Below are 17,369 nucleotides of genomic sequence, written 5' to 3'. Positions count from 1 at the left end.
TGTGTATATATATATATATGATATTATATAAAGTAATATATAACATAATATCTTCGGTATGTATATCACCCCTCCAATCTTGTTTCCTTATATAGGCAACATCCTATAGAATAAGAAGTCTTATTCTAAAGGCCATATCTGCATGTGCAATTTAAAAAATTAATATGTGCATAGATTTTTTGTATCGATCTTGTTAAATAGTATGTTCAGTTTCCAGGGATAATTAGCATCAACTTAGTCTGTTGCTAATTTCAGTTATTTCTTACCAAGGACATTATGAAGAAAAAATGCGTATGCCACCTTTGATGTCTTTCACCAATGAATGAATGAATCAATCAGTTGTTTACTGGGAAGACAAGATTCCTTTTTACTTATTTACTTTTTGGCCACAGGCATTGTTCTAAGAGCAGAGATTCTATGACCTGGTCAAAGAGAATGTTCTTCTGTAATGGGAGTCACTCTTTCTAGCTAAATGGACATACTTTTTTAGATGTTCTCTTCCTGTCCCTGTTCCTTTCTCTCCTCCTCTTTGTTCTCTACTTCTTTCTTCTAGCACTAGTTTCCTAGAGACCATTTATTTGAGACCTAGAGACCATGAAGAACACTTTAGAGTAGCTGAAAACCTCAAATGACTATTATTAATAAAGTTTTCTTTTTAAAAAGTCCTAAAAATTAGCAAGATTTTTGTTTTACTTAACATTCTAATATGTCAAATGGTAGACTGAGCTGGGGAGTGTTGGTGCAAATCATTGGCTCTGGATCTTCTAGTGCTTTTCTGTGCCCTGATGAGAATCGAGATCAAACTTATGGATAAGCTCAGTTGAAAGTAGTCGTATACTTTGAGAGTGACAGACCTTTAGAACTGGAGGGAGGGTTGAACAAAACCGACTTCAGTTTCTTTGCTTTAAAGATGAAGACACTAAGGTTGAGGGACACTGAGTGATTTCCCAAAGGTCACGTAACTTAACCACCAGAGCCAAATTTTTTTCATCATAGCAGGTCTCAGCCAGGAAGAAACAAACCCTCCAGAAAAATTATCTTGCTCTTTTTTCCCCTTATCTATGCTTGTCTTTTACTTGGAATAGCCAGTGTTTATGAACAAATCACCTTCTGTGGGTTACTAAGAACTTGGAAATGAGAGAAGTTTGATTGCCCTCTTAAGAATTAATTGTGCTTCCTGCCTTGTCAGTTTTTGCCATTCTAACTGGTGTAAGGTGAGGGGCAAATCAGAAGGGGAGATGAACCATGAGAGACTAAGGACTACAGGAAACAAAGTGAGGGTTTCAGAGGGGAAGGGGGTAATGGGTATTAAAGAGGGTTAGCCTGGTGGTGGGTATTAAGCAGGGCACGTAGTGTTGGAGCACTGGATGTTATACGCAAACAATGAATCATGGAACACTACATCAAAAACTAATGGTGTACTGTATGGTGACTAACATAACATAGTAATATTAAAAAAGAGTTAATTGTGCTTTTAACCAGCATGGGCCTTCTCACCTACCAAAAAATTTTCTTGAGCCGTTGAAAAGTATTCTTGGCTTTGGTGGTTAAACTGTTAATGTGGGCTGTATTAATAGACAAGTTAAGTCACACGGTAATCTTGTGACATTGACCAATGACATTAACATATCTAGAGAGATAAGAGGATTTCAGCATAAGAGTTTGAACTGCAAATACAGAACAGAAGCAGGGGAGCCAAAGTAGGAGTTGACCTGGGTCTTCCTGCTCAGAGCTGGGGATAGGAAAGCCCAGGTGGGGTGTTGAGAATTTCATTCCCATCGTCCAACATCTCCTTTAGGAAAAGGGTCCTTCTTTTTTGAACTTCCTTGGCTTCCTTTTGAACTTCCCTCTCTTTTCTTCTGACCTCTCAGGCCACTCATTCTCTCATCTACTTGCTCCGTCCTGCTCTCCCATCTGACTTCTACTTGGTAGAGTCATTGAGACCTCATTCATTGTCTTCTCACTGGATACTTTGTCCCAAGGTGATCTCATTCATGCTGATGAATTCTCAGAATTATAGCTCTATCCCAGATCTCTTTTCTTTCTCTTTTTCTTTCTTTCTTTCTTTCTTTTCTTTCTTTCTTTCTTTCTTTTTTTTTTTTTAGAGACAGAGAAAGAGAAAGAGTAAGCTTGTGCATGGAGGGAGAATCCCAAGCACGCTTCATGCACAGTACAGAGCCCAACACTGGATTGGATCTCACAACCCTGAGATCAAGAACTGACTAAAATCAAGAGTCAGACACTTAACCGAGCCACCCAGGTGCCCCTCTGACTCAAATATCTATCTATCTACCTACCTACCTACCCATCCATCCATCTACCTATGTATATCATCTATCTCTAAATAGATGTCACAGAATCATCATAAATACATATGTAAAATTTTGTCTGTCACCATCATTTATCATCATCTATCTCCAACTAAATGTCACAAGATTGTCATAAATATAAAGGTCTAAAATTTACATTCTTGATCTCTTCACCTATTCTCACCCGTCTGGTCTGCCTTTAGATTTCTCCATCTCGGAAAATGGCACTTCCATTGCCTGGCTGCTAAAATCATAAATTTGGTGGTCACCCTTGAAATCTTTCTCCTCCTCCCTTTTCAGTCGATCACCGAGTTACATTTTTAATTTTTTATATATTTCTTTTTATAAATTTTTCATTTCTTTCTTTTTATATACCATGGCACTGGTATATGCCACTATGTTCTTTACCTGGAGGACTATGATAGTTTCCTAGTCTCTCCACATTCATTTATTCTTCTACTTTCATCCATGTAGTGAGTGATCATTTAAAAATAGATTGTATTATGCTCCCTGTCTTCTTAGAACATGTTAATGCCTGCTGCTTCCCTCTTCGTCTTCAGCTTGAATCTTTCTCCTTTCTCTGTATACTCCAGACCCAATGGCTGCCTTTGTCCTTTGGGTTGAGGGTTCCCTACCCCATATTCTTCATGCATTCTGCTTAGAAATTTGTACTTCTACAAACCTCTTTCCCACCTTCTTTTTCCCAACTTCTATTAATTCTTTAGTCTATTTGTAAGTGTCATGGAGACAGAAAGTAGAATGGCAGTTGTGGGGGACTGGAGAGAGACTAGGGACTTACTGTTTACAGGGTATGGGTTTGTTTTATAAGATGAAAAGACTTGGAGAAAGATGGTGGTGATGGATGCACAAGGCATTGAACGTATTTAATTCGACTGAACTGTGCACTTAAAAATGCTTAAGATAGTGAATTTTAAAATGTATTTTATCATAATAAAAATTTCATGTTCAGGTAGCAGCTCAAGAGTCCTGTGCCTTTTAATACATGTGCACTGGTCTCTGAGGTCCTGAGAACAGTGAACCTGTGGGCCCTCAGACTTGAGGTCAGGCTCTGGATCACATTAATTCACTAATAAATGTCACCCATGAGGCTTTGTTGGAGGCAACCTTGCGCACCTCTTTCCTTAGTGACGCTTGGCAGCATTACTGACTTAAGCTTATCTTTCTTGGGGGCAGGGGGTAGAATATCTGTGCTGAGTAATTTCAGGAAGTATTGCCAAGTTTTTGCCAGTTATTAAAGATAGCAGTTTCCAAATACAGTTATCATCTGCGTGTTCCACTGAGGAGCCAGACTGGGGTAATTTCAGGCGAGGACTTCTAAACTGTTCATTCATGTCCTTTCCTGCGACTGGATTTTATAAGCTTGGGAAATTCTATTAATATGCTAATGGCCCAGGACCAACTGGATAAAAATAGTATAGAATTGAGAAGTGTTCTTTGTTCATTTTTTGGTTGTTTTTGTTTTTGTTTTTTTCTGAGAGAGAATGAGCTTGGCGGCGGGGCCTGGTGGGGCGGGGGGGTTGTGCTGCAGAGGGAAAGAGAGAATCTTGACCAGGCTCCATGCCCAGCATGGAAACTCACACAGGGCTCATCCCATGACCCTGAGATCATGACTTGAGCTGAAACCAAGAGTTAGACACTTGACAAACCAGTCACCCAGTTGCCCCCAGAATTGAAGGATTCTTAATAATAAACCTTAGCAAGAAATGTATTGTCTTTCTACATGCCAGGAATTATGCTGTTGTGCACACATTGTTTCATTCTGTTCCCATCACAACTCTACAAAGCACTGCTATAGGTTATCATCCCATCTTAAAGACCCTGAAAACATGTCCTAAAAAGATGTTGAAGCACGGTTAAGTGCTGAGCTGGGATGTGACCTTGAATCAGCCTGACTCCAGAGCTTGAGCTCATTAGCATGACAAGAGGTTACCTTCTTTTTTTTTTTTTTTTTTAAGATTTTATTTATTTATTTGACAGAGAAATCACAAGTAGGCAGAGAAATAGGCAGAGAGAGAGAAGGAAGCAGGCTCCCCGTCGAGCAGAGAACCCAATGCGGGGCTCGATCCCAGGACCCTGAGATCATGACCTTAGCCGAATGCAGAGGCTTTAACCCACTTAGTCACCCAGGCGCCCCATGAGATTGCCTTTTCCCATCTTGCTCATGCAGCTCTTTGGCTGGGGTAGCAACTTCCTTGTGTAATAGTCAGAATCCCTATCCTCTAAGTCTGATAATAATACCAATGGGTCAGGGCGCCTGGGTGGCTCAGTGGTTAAGCCGCTGCCTTCGGCTCAGGTCATGATCTCAGGGTCCTGGGATCGAGTCCCGCATCGGGCTCTCTGCTCAGCAGGGGGCCTGCTTCCTCCTCTCTCTCTCTCTGCCTGCCTCTCTGCCTACTTGTGATTTCTCTCTGTCAAATAAATAAATAAATAAATCTTAATAAAAAAAGAATGCATTTAATAATACCAATGGGTCATCAAAATATATGTTTGGACATCATTCATTAATTTATTCAACAAAAGTTTTTTGAGCACCTTCTATGATGTAGATTTTACGGAATGCAGACGAAAAAATATGGTCCCTTCTCCCCCAGAAGTTTGCAGTATGCAAGTCGAGCAGCCTTTAATTCAAAATAAGTGTATAAGGAAAGTCTATTGCTCTATTGTATTGTGTGTATACACAATTGTATACACACAATACAATATGAGCAATACTGGAATAGGAGGACTGAATCCAAGGAGTCAAAAAGGGGTGGCACGGAAGTGTAATGTGACCCAACTCTTGAAGCCAGAGTTTCTCTGGGCAGATATGCAGGAGTAGAAAGAAAAGGGCAGAGGAAACTATGTGCAAAGATTGGGTGTGGGGCAGAGGCTCTATACCTCAATATTATAGGAATGACCACTACAGTGGGAAGGAGGCAGCATTTCAAGGAACCAAGCTGAAGAGATCACAGGCAAGGGGCCAGACCATCAGGTCTTCATTCTGCTCAGAGCTCTTTGGAATAGGAATAAAAACCAAGTCGAACTAGCTGCAGGAATGAACTTTGGCTTTTAGGCTCAAGTACTTGCCCCAAGGTAATAAATACAGAAATGAGGTTCATAAAAAGAGGTGAAAAAAGTTTAAAGTGAGCTTTCAAAAATATTTGTATATAATCATTTTTAATCAATTAAACTTTTGTACAATGCTCTCAAATTCTGTTTGTGAAAAAGCTAAAAATAAATGCTATTTTTTCCTTATCATCCATTAGATAAAAATCAATGTAAGCAGCAGGCATTGTGATAGCTCTGATATATTGTACTTCATGTTTTACTGAATTTCTCTAAGTTAAAATTTCATACAAGAATCTTCTTTTTAGACTTTCCTTATACACTTATTTTGAATTAAAGGCTGCTTGACTTGCATACGCTTATTGCTTAATAAATTAATCATACAAGTGGAAACTTTAGAATTCACCAGATAGGTATGTAGGAAGAAAAAAAGAAAAAGGAACATCCCATTTTAGTGAAACACCTATAGTGAATTATGGAATAAAGCACTTGGAGTAGCAAAGTTCTTAAGTTGGTATGCCCAGAAGAAGGCTATTCTCTTTGATTATCCTCAGTGACGCATTTTCTAAGTTGTCTTCTTGATTTTATGTTACTGTCTTTACTTTTCTTCCTCCCAACATAAGCCCTTCAGCATAGCTAGCGTTATGGACATTGACGGTGTCTATAGTTGAGAAGAGCTGCAAATGACAGAGGCTATCAGAAATTGCATGCTGTTGGAGTGCCTGGGTGGCTTGGTGGGTTAAGCCTCTGCCTTCAGCTCTGGTCATGATCTCAGGGTCCTGGGATTGAGCCCCACATCGGGCTCTCTGCTCAGCGGGGAGCCCGCTTCCCCCTCTCTCTCTGCCTGCCTCTCTGCCTACTTGTCATCTCTTTCTCTCTGCCAAATACATAAATAAAATCTTAAAAAAAAGAAAAAAGGAAATTGCTTGCTGTTAAATGTGTGGGAATCTTAAGCAGTGTGCAGAAAGCATGGGAGTAGGAAGAAAGCATACGCCACTAAGTCCAATTCGGAATTCTACATGGTTTTTAATGTTGTGCTCTTTGTATCATCAGAATAGAAAAAATTTGAAATTCCGAGAGCTGACCTTATTCTTCAGCGTCCAGAAATGAATGTTTTTATGAAACGAGTGTATAAAAAGTAATGGATCACCCAGAGACTGGAACACGCCACATCAAACCTCCGTTTATATGTACAAAACCTAACACTGGTGAAAAAACATTTTTCTCTCGCGTCAGTAGAATAATTCGATTATCCTTTAATCATTGCCTCAGCATTTTGGTCAAAACTATTTTTATTCTCTTCATAGTATTTTCCCCTTTGAAAGGCAAAGTTTCACTTTTTCCCCCTATGTTAAAATGACTCTATTTTTTTTAAATCTATTATTACTTATTGGCGATATAAATAATTTTGTGCTTTTCGATGACATCAATGTCATGTTCCAGTTGCTTCATTTCTTCTTCCAGCTTCTGCTTGCGGATCTTCTTTGGGATGGAGTCGATGAACACCGAGAGGGACTGAAACTCCTTCTGCACCCCCTCCCAGTTCTTCTTCAGCCCCTGCAAAGGGGAACGAGAACTGTAAATGCTCAGGTAGCTGCAAAAGTAGTGGAAATGGTTAAAAAAAAAATACAGTGAACAGAAATGTAAATAGGTAAAGGAAACTAATGAAAATAACTTTACAAAATGATATGTATTTATCGAGTCCTTGGCTACAGTAACAGAAAATACTGTGCAGAAGCCAAATCCTGTCCTCGATTGTGCTCTCAGTTCCCAGAGGGAGTATTTATTTGCTCTGTTTTTAATGTTACTGTTACTCGTTTTTGCCATTAAATATGCATATGCTGAGTTATGAGTAGTATGAAACTAAGCTCACAGCAAATGCTTCGGTAAAAGCACGTGAGAATCGATGCCCCCGCTTCCCCAAGCAAGACATATTTTTGAATAGGAAGTTATTTCTTATAAAAATTTTAGTTTTTTCCTTTAGAATTTTATAGTTCTGTTGGGGAGGATATGTGCTATGGTGGGTGCTGTGAATTGTGTAAGACTGATGAATCACAGACCTGTACCCCTGAAACAATACAGGATATGTTAATGAAAAAAAGAGGAATTTTATAGTTTTGAACCATTATCGCCATTCATCAAAAGACCAGATTTGGACTCCCATGGCATGTTTGCTTATATTTGACTAAATGGCGTTGTACAAAATGCCAAAATTCAATATAACAGGAGATGATCTTTTATGTATTTTTTCAATATATTAGAAAGAATGCTTCATATAGTCAAGGGGTCTATGCTTTCCATTAATGTAAACCAGAAATAGCTGAGATGTCATTAAATGTAACACACATGCTAATTCAGTAATGTAGTTAATGCTTTATATTCTCAGAAGCTGACAGATTCAAAATTAGGGATCTCTAAGGAGCAATAAAGGTTCTTTTCATCTGCCTGGTCCCCATTTCTCATCACAGTGCACTAGAGGTTCTCATTGACAAAATGGGCTGAAACCTCTAATCAAATTCAAGCTATGAAACTTTCACAAAATTAACACTTTCTGTTATTCACTAGAGGTATACAAATCACTTTATTTACACAAAAACAAAAGGCAACACTGAAAGGTGAATTTCAAATATTGCCTTGGGGCGCCTGGGTGGGTTAAAGCTTCTGCCTTTGGCTCAGGTCATGATCCCAGGACCCTGGGATCGAGCCCCGCATCAGGCTCTCTGCTCAGCGGGGAGCCTGCTTCCCTGCCCCCTGCTCTCTCTCTCTGCCTGCCTCTCTGCCTACTTGTGATCTCCGTCAAAGAAATAAACTAAATCTTCAAATAAATAAATAAATAAAATATTGCCTTGAAAAATACGGTGCTTGAAATCCATGACTAGATATTTAGGTGTAAGACAAGATTAGAAGTGTCTTATATAAGAGTATCTTCATAATAAGCCCTCATAGTACAAATTTAATCTTGTAGAAACTTTTGGGAGATGATAAACTTTCAGTGATTTATTCCTGTGCTTAGGTGGGCCATGATGCTAAGGAGAAGGGACACTGTAAAGACCAGGTTGGCTGGGGAAAAGGGCAACAGATTTTGAACACTTACTGAGTGAGACGAAATGAAAGATTGAAGGAAAAGGCAAGGAATGAGGAAAAACGTCCAGGTTACATGTTAAAAAGAGGGGGATGGGTTAGCACAGTTCTTCAGAGTGTATGAGATGTATTCCAAAAAGGCGTCCTCAGAAGAATTCCTTTTTCATAGCCTTTCATTATGAAACAGGAACTATGTGTCCACAGTGCTCCACAGGGGTATGTACCGCAGGGAGGAAATCTATGCATTTATACACTTTCAAATATCAAAGGTTTTTCATAGCTCCTTAAGTGGTATTTCCACATTACTTGTGGTCACAGCAGCTACACTTTTTCTCTGCAGCCTTTATCTTTTAAAGGACAGTTTGCTTTATCTTCCAGTGTGGACAAAAACCTTTGGATCAAAGTCAACAGGCAGGGATGGGAACTAAATGTAACTGATATATTATATTGACATAGTCTCTCTGCTGTTTTTAAGAATTATTTCTGTTATTTCATAAAAAAAAAATCTTTTAGTCATTGCAGGAATAGTGATTTTCTTTTTTTCTTAGTTGACTTTTTCTCTTTTGTTTTTTATTTTATTTTATTTTTTATTGTTATTTTGAGAAAAGCTTCAAATAGGGAGAAGCAGTCATAAAATAAGAAGTGCCTTTGGTTCATGAAGGATCTCATCGGCTTGGGGACCAGGGCAGGGTGGCTCCCCACGCCATCGCCCCGCTCTTTCGACCTCCAGCCTGGTGGGAAGAGAGGGAGGTTGGGGCATTTCTTCTTCCTCTCCCTTGATGCTACCTGGACCTCGTTCTGACTCACGGTGTCTGAAAGCAACCCTGCTCAGTAGCCCCCTCTTCCAGGCTCCAGATCTTACCAGGCTCTGGTAACACTGTTTCTTGCCTCTCCCCTTTGAGCCTTGGGTAGTAATGGATTCCCACTGTCCTTAGTCCTGGGGTGCTTCGGAGTTTTTTTGTTGTTGTTGGCTCCGTTATCCCTGCTTTTCTTTTGTAAATAGTTCCTTCCTAATTGCCCTTCAGAATCCTGGCTGGTGGTGCCTTGTATTTCCTGCTGGATCTCAGACAAGCTTCCTTTTGTTACTTTCTATGCACACGTGTACAATGTCATGGGGGAGCACTGGCCTAGGAACTGGCTGATGTGGGTTTTAGTCCCTGTTCGGCTCCTTACTAATTTTGGGACCAAGGGCAAGTGTAAATCAAACTTGAAGTTCACTGATGGTAAAGAGTGCATTTGTCTCACGGACAATAGTATCCCCTGGGCTGGACACAGTGCCTGTTCAAGTGAATGAATAGATAAATAAATAAAGCTTAATATATTTGCATTTTATATCCTCATATGTCCAATGGGAAGTGTGAAATCATTAGACCAGGTGATCCTAGGTATAGTGAGAACATTATTTTATGAAGAATGAGCAGGATGTGGCCTACTCAGGGACATACAACTATATATACTGTCTTATTAGTGCTGTGGGCAGCTCTTACTCAGGTTGGGAAACGTGATAGGGTTTATCAGGACCAGAGCTGATGCCTCCGTTACCATGGTAACTAGAGTACCTGTAATAAGACATATAGGAAGGGTCTGCTATTAGCCTATCAAATCTGCAGTGACCATATTAGGAAACTGAGGGCTGCTTTTCCCCTAGAGCCAAAAAAACACAGAACAGAGGAGCCTTTTCCTTCTGAGGGAAGTTCTTATTCCTCTCTTTTCCTGTGTCGTTTTTTTTTTTTAAAGTAGAATATTACATTATATCAGTTTCAGGTATACAACATAATGATTTGATATTCGTATACATTATGGAATAATCAGCATGAGTCTAGCTACCGTGTCACTGTACAAAGATAGAAAATGTTTTTTTCTTGGGATGAAGACTTTTAAGATTCACACTTTCGAATATATGACACAATATTACTGACTAGCGTCATCATGGATATATTACATCCCCAGACTTGTTTTATTTTATTTTTTTAAAAGATTTTATTTATGTGTCAGAGAGAGATCACAAGTAGGCAGAGAGGCAGGCAGAGAGAGAGGGGGAAGCAGGCTCCCCGCTGAATGGAGAGCCCGATGTGGGGCTCAATCCCAGGACCCTGAGATCATGACCTGAGCGGAAGGCAGAGGCTTAACCCACTGAACCACCCAGGCTTCCCTGTTTACTAGTTCTAAGAAATGTTTGGAGGAGTCTTTATATATAAAATCATGTCATCCACAAGTAGGGAGTTTTACTTCTTTTCCAATTTGAATGGCTTTTATTTCTTTTTCCTGCCTAATTGTTCTGTGTAGCACTTCCAGTGCTGTGTTGAATGAAAGTGATAAGAGTGAGCATCTTGTCTTATTCCTGATCTTAAAGGAAAAGTTCTCAGTTTTTCACTGTTCACATGTTGTTAGCTGTGGGCTTGTCATAGACAGCCTTTATTATGTTGATTCTATCATTAAACTGATGATGAATATTGTCAAATGCTTTTGCTGCGTCTATTGAGATAATCATATGGTTTTTATCCTTCATTTTATTACTATGTTATATCAATATTGATTGATTTATGGATACTGAGCCATCTTTTCATCCCCGGAATAAATCCCACTTGATCATGGTAAATGATATATTTAATGAATTGTTGAAATTGATTTGCTAATATTTTGTGGAGGATTTTGTATGATGTTCAACAGGGATATTTACATACTATGATTTGCAAGCGTATGTTGTGTCCTTGAAATGTTTTGGTATCAGGGTAATACTGGCCTTGTAAAATGATTTTGGAAGGTTTCCTTCATGTTCAATTTCTTGGAAGAGTTTGAGGAAGATAGAAGTTAAATCTTTGAATGTTTGGTAGAATTTGTCAGTGAAGCCATCTGGCCCTGAACTTTTATTTGTTGGGAGTTTTCTGATTACTGTTTAAATCTACTTACTAGTACTTGGTCTATGCAGATTTTCTACTTCTTCATGATTCAGTCTTGGAAGATTGTATGTTTCTAGGAATTTATCCTTTTCTTTTAGCTATCCAAAATGTTGGCATAGACCTATTCATAGTATTCTTTTATGATCATTTGTATTCCTGTGTTCAGTTGTAATTTTTTCTCTTTCACTTCTGATTTATTTAGGCCCTCTCTCTTTTTTCTTACTGAGCCTAGCTAAAGGTTAATTTAGTTTATCTTTTTAGAGAATCAGCTCTTACTTTCATTGATCTTTTCTAGTCTTTTTAGTTTCTATTTCATTTATTTCCACTCTTTATTATTCCATCTTTATTATTTCCTTCCTTCCAGAACTTTGGACTTCTTTTGTTCCTCTTTTTCTGGTTCCTTTAGGTGTAAAGTTAGATGGTTTGCTTGAGATTTTTGTTGTTATAAAATTCCTTCTTAAACTGTCATCCCATAGATTTTGGTTGTATTTCTATTTTCATTTGCCTGAAAGTTTTTTTTTTAAGATTTTATTTATTTAGGGAGAGAATGTGGAAGCAGGAGGAGAGGCCCAAGGAGAGGGAGACAGAGAATCTCAAGCAGAATACACTGAGCATGGAGCCCGACATAGGGCGTGACCTCACAACCCTGAGATCATGACCTGAGCCAAAACAGAGAGTCAGACACTTAACTGACTGAGCCACTCAGGCACCCCCAAAGTATTTTTTGTATTCTCCTTTGATTTCTTCATTGAGCCATTAGTTGTTCATTAGCATATTGTTTAATCTCCATATGTTTGTGATTTTTCCAGTTTTCTTCTTGTATTTGATTTTTAGTTTTATACTGTTTTAAGTGGAAAAGATGCATGATATGATTTCAGTCTTCTTAAATTTATTGAGACTTGTTTTGTGGCTTAACATATGATCTATCCTGGAGAACGTTCTCAAGAACACTTGAGAAGAATGTGTATTCTGTTTTTGGATGGAATGTTCTGTATCTCTCTGTTAAGTGCGTCTGGTCTAAGGTGTTGTTTAAGGCTGAGGTTTCCTTATTGATTTTCTGTCTGGATGATCTATCCACTGGTGGTTTTGTGTTCTTTTTTTTCAGCATTGGTTAGATATAAAAACCTGGCTTTCACAAAAGCATGTACTTTCTATAAATGGTAGATTCAGAGAGGTGGAGTGCAAGAAGGAGAAAGAGCAAGAGAGAAAGGGGGAGAGAGAATGGACCAAAAACCAGTACTCTGAAAATGACATCCAAAGTCCCACCTCCATGTCCGCTAGCCTTCTTGCCTACCTTCTTCCTTTCTTCTTTCCAGCACACCAATATTTAGCCTCCGTGTTTATACTGTGGCACCAAGTTAGGCACAAAGGAGACTGCTGTCAACAAAGAGACACAGTCTTTGCCCTTAGGTCAGTTCTGCTGTCCAGAAGACCCTCTTACTCTGCAGTTTAAGACCAAGCTAAATCCTTCATCAGATACTCTGCCTTAGAACCTGATAAAATGTTCGATCTCTACCTAACACACACACATACACATACACATCTACATATGTACATATATACATATCACCTCTCCTCCATTATATGATAACATTATCTATAGTAGAATTTTATCTTATGTCCTTTTTAATATCCTTGAGACTAATGCAAAACAGGAATTAGTAAATGTTTAATAATGGTTATAACCTTAATAAAATATTAGGAATTTAAACAGCTTACAAATCTATTTTCAACAGAAGTTTATGTGGACAAATTTTTTTTTTTCTGTTTTTAAAAGGTCACTAGAAATGACTTTGTAGAAATCTTTCAAAACAACAAAACAAGAATAAAGTACTAGTTTTACCTCTATAAGAGATATCATTGACTATAGAAGAGTACAATTAGGTGCTTAATAAATACTCTCTAATGATATTGTATATGCTTCAGATAAAAGACTTGCAGTAAACACATAAGATCATATATCTCTATGCCTATTTTATTCAAAATAAAGAAAATATATTTTAAAAAAACCCTAACACCTGCTTATTTTAAAATTTGGACATTTGGCTTATAGGAAAGAAAAAAAAAGTTGGCCTAAGAGCAGCTTCAATTATTCTAGAGCTCCATCTAGTGAAAAATATCTATTTTATGGATATTATTTTTGAAAAATCTAGGGACATGACAAGAAAAATAAAAATGCCTTTTGGCTTTACTTACTCATGTTGGCTGAAGCAGAAGGCGGGCTTCATACAACATTAACTACCCCCAGGAAAAAAAGAAGTTCACAAAATTGGAAACAAAATATTATCCAATAATTCCTAATATAACTTTTGCTCTCCCCAAAGAGTCAGTGTACTGCACATTCTCCTCACCATAACCCAAAGAGAGTGTTCTGATTCAAAGTCAAGATGAAGGCTTATAATAGTCATTGATGGGGGATGGACCCTTCTTTCAGAGATGTTCCAAAGTACTACTACCTCTGAATATAAACTACAGAACACTTACCTGCAGAACGGCCTCTCTTTCTTCATCAGACAGCCTTTTCATAGCTGCTTTCCTAAGGTTTTCCTGGATATAATTATCATATTCTTCTTGGGCTTTCTTAACTTCTTCATTTCGCTTACATATATATTCTGGTGTGACGCCATAATCCTTACAAGGATGTTTCAGAAAAAAAATTAATATTCTGAATGCAGTCTTACATACACGCACATATCAACTAATGACTGGGAGAAAAAGAAATGTTACAGATTTTTTGGAGCAAAGCCTTTGCTCCAAACATGGCAAATTGACAAAATTCAATGTTTGCTTGTTTGTTTTTCTTTTCCCATTGGGAACTATTTGATTCTTGGTTTTTAAAACCATCTGAATTGTTATTGTGGCTGCTTGTTTTTTCTCTTCTGAATGTTTCCAGCACCTGTTCCTGGCTGATGACTCAGCCCTGGTTTTACCTCTAAGAGTTGGCTTTTCTTTATTTCTTTTAGGTGCTTCAGCTTTTACCTTTAAATATCTTGAATATCTTGAGGTCTCTTTTGCAAGTTCTCCTTACATAAAAGAGGACAAATGCTTCCAAAGTATAGTAAAAAACCAAATACACAACGCACATCTGCTTTAAGTAAAAACACTTGGGACGCTAAGGTTGTTTTTGGAATGCAAAATCCATTTTGAAGTTTCCTGGGCTGCTTACAAGGACTGACAGTGAAACAATCTGCTGTGATTTTTTTTCAGACTAGCTGCTATGCTTGATATCACTGCGTACAGAACTTGAACTATACTATTCCTTGTTTACTTTTCAAAAAATTAGAGAATTTACTTGATGCTAGGTATTCTAGTGAATAAGAAAGACAAGGTTTCTGTCCTTATGGAATGTGTATTGTATGGTGAGAGAAACTCAACGAAAAATAGAGTATAAAATAATATATGTATCAGTGCTTCAAACTGAAGCAAAGAATAGTAAGGGGAAGAAAGAAATAGGATCTATTTTAGATAAATAAGGAGCTCAGTGAAAAGCTCTTGGAGGAAGCAGCTGTTAGGTGGTAGGATAGTCATTAAAATTATTTGTAAAGCTTCTGGTTCTTCTCCTTCTAGGCAGTTGATGAGACAACACTTTGCCCATCCACTTGAAGTAAGATGTGATCATGTGACCTGACTTGCCCAGTAATAGTGCAAGTAGCCTCTGTCCCTTTTGGGTAGAAGCCTCAAGAATTAATAGATGACTTGCCATGTTCTTTTTCTACTCAGTATAATGATGGGAAATATTTCAGTTTGCCTGGGTCTTGGAATGAGGACAAGAAGAAGAGCTTCCAACCCTTAATGGACATGGAGCATAAGCAAACAATAAAACTTACTTGCTTTTAGCTGCTGAAATTGGGGTTATTTTTTTTGCCAAAGCATAACTTAACCCATCCTGGCTAAAAAAAAAAAAAAAAGGAGAGTTTGAAATCCTAGCTATAAGTGTGTTCTGGCAAGTTGCAAAACACTCTACAAATAAATTCTAAGTGCACAGTATTCTGGTAAGTTAGAGCAGTGGTAAATAGTCCAATTCATTTCAGGAAACACTGAGGGAAAAACTTCATCACAACTAAGTAGTTACTGATGCTCATAACAATGATTCTGAGTCATCACCAAAACATTAAATTATATTGGGCATATTCTGTTTAATAAGGGGAATAACGTAATATATTTTAGGAAGAAGAAATGTCTTGCACATGGCTAAAAGCTTCAGGGATCTGAAATATTCCCAGTGCTGGACCACTAAGGGCTAATGCATATTCTTAATGTTATAATTACTAATATCCACTCTTTATGGAACTTTTATTAGGTGCCAGATAGTGTATCAAGTACTTGATAGATTTTATATCATTTAATTCTCACTACAACCCTGTGATAAATCTAGTAACGTGAGAAAGATCACAGAGTTAAGTGGCAGAGACAGAATTTGAGACGAGGTCTCACGTCCGTTGCCGTGGACCTCAGGCAATCATCAGTGCTTCTGTTGGTTTTCACAGATGGTTTCCCATGGCACAAATGCGCACACAATATTTTACTGGAAACTAAAACACGAGGTTCCTTCACTTTTTAAAAAATAGCATTGCCCTTTAAAGACTTGATCTCTCACTTACCATTAATAGGTTTTATCTTTTTTAAAACTTTATAATTTCCTTCACGTAGGATTTTATTTATTTATTTGAGAGAGAGAGAGAGAGAAAGAGAGAATGAGCAGGGGAAGGACAGAGGGAGAAGCAGATTCCCGGCTGATCGAGGAGCAGTATGTGGGCTCGAACCCCGGACCCTGAGATCATAACCAGAGCCAAAGGCAGCTGCCCAACTGACTGAGCCACTCAGGTGCCCCAAGTCTTAAAAACGCAGCTCTGATCAGTAGACAGTAAGCTGAGAAAGTCCTTCATGAGCCCTGAAGGCCCAGCCAGCAACACCAAGAGTCTAATGGGTGCAGAGTGTTTGCATGGCGTGGTAAACAAGCACCGGGAGGCTAACTTAATATTTTTCTGTCTCCATGACAAATACTCTCAATTTTCTCTTCAGGACAGAAAATTTATTGAAGTGGACAGCTTAGGCAGAAGGCAGCCAGAAGGAGGGGCAGAGCGTGGGCAGTTGGTGGCATAACCAGCAAAGAAGAAGTGTTTTACATCCTAGTGGATAAATAATGGTTTGGAAGTTGCCTTAAAGAGCCAGCCAGAAGAGTGAAATTTCTGTTTTTCCACCCCCATTGGGACAAGGGCTATGAGAAGCCTTCAGGGCACCCGAGGAAGTATTCATAGAAGCCGGAAATAACTTCATCGCCACGTGCTGCCAACCCTTAGACACCTGCTAAGGTCTCCCGAAAGTGTCTTAGCTTAATGAGTGACAGGAGTTTCGCAGAGAGTAAGTGTACTCTGACAACAGCTGTGAGGTTCCTGTTTTGATTTTGAGCAGGCGTTGGATTCATCATGGTAGATCCTTGGACTACCTCCATGTAAACCCCTCATACAGCACTATTGCAATTTCTGTTTTTCCTCTTCCTTCCTTCCTTCCTTTCTTCCTTCTGTCCTTCCTTTCTTTTTTGCCACAGCTTATTGTTATGGATTATCATTCTTTAGGATTTTGCATTCATATTTTACTACATGTGTTCCAAGCAGTTTTACACTGTGTAAGCATACAAAGTAAAATAGGTTTTGCATAAGGTATTTTTGTAAGCTCTTAGCTTTGCGCAGTGGCAGTATCGTAGCCAATGAGGTTTATCCGAGGCGCGATTATTGCTAATTGTAAGCTCTTTAAATTTTAAAGATCTTCTATATCTAAACAAACTGAAGGTCCTATAATTTTCAACAATGAAATTGTATGCCTCTCTGGTAAGCACCTTTTCAGATAGAGATGAAGGTCCCAAAAGGATTAGATTATTGTACAGTGCTTTTAAGGTCTGCTTTATTCCAGACACATTCAAGTTGAAATTGTAATGTGACTCATTTACACTACATTGATAGGATGGATGACTCTAAAATCATCTTCCTCTTCATTTTTCCTCATTCTGTTACCA

General features: G+C 38.4%; 1 protein-coding gene and 1 pseudogene across 3 annotated transcripts in view; one reads left to right on the top strand and one right to left on the bottom strand.

Annotated features, from left to right (window-relative positions):
* Positions 1–6,649: 6,649 nt before the first annotated feature.
* Positions 6,650–17,369, bottom strand: part of ENKUR (enkurin, TRPC channel interacting protein) — a 25,804-nt gene continuing 15,084 nt past the window's right edge. For 2 of the 3 annotated variants that reach the window (XM_045084966.1, XM_004757627.3), the window contains exons 4-5: positions 13,841–13,987; positions 6,650–6,932 (exon numbers count right to left, since the gene is read on the bottom strand). In XM_045084966.1, coding sequence (XP_044940901.1) covers positions 6,759–6,932; positions 13,841–13,987 — 321 coding nt within the window. In that variant the 3' untranslated portion in view covers positions 6,650–6,758. Of the gene's footprint in view, positions 6,933–12,650; positions 12,734–13,840; positions 13,988–17,369 lie in introns of all 3 variants that reach the window. The other variant, XM_045084965.1, reaches the window with a different exon arrangement.
* LOC123393357 lies at positions 17,035–17,199 on the top strand (annotated as a pseudogene).

This window comes from Mustela putorius, unplaced genomic scaffold (genome assembly GCF_011764305.1).
Source record: "Mustela putorius furo isolate JIRA1106 unplaced genomic scaffold, ASM1176430v1.1 tig00000827_pilon_pilon_pilon, whole genome shotgun sequence".
Taxonomy (NCBI): domain Eukaryota; kingdom Metazoa; phylum Chordata; class Mammalia; order Carnivora; family Mustelidae; genus Mustela; species Mustela putorius.
The sequence above is the reverse complement of the archived record's forward strand: the minus strand, read 5'-3'. Positions and strand labels throughout refer to the sequence as shown.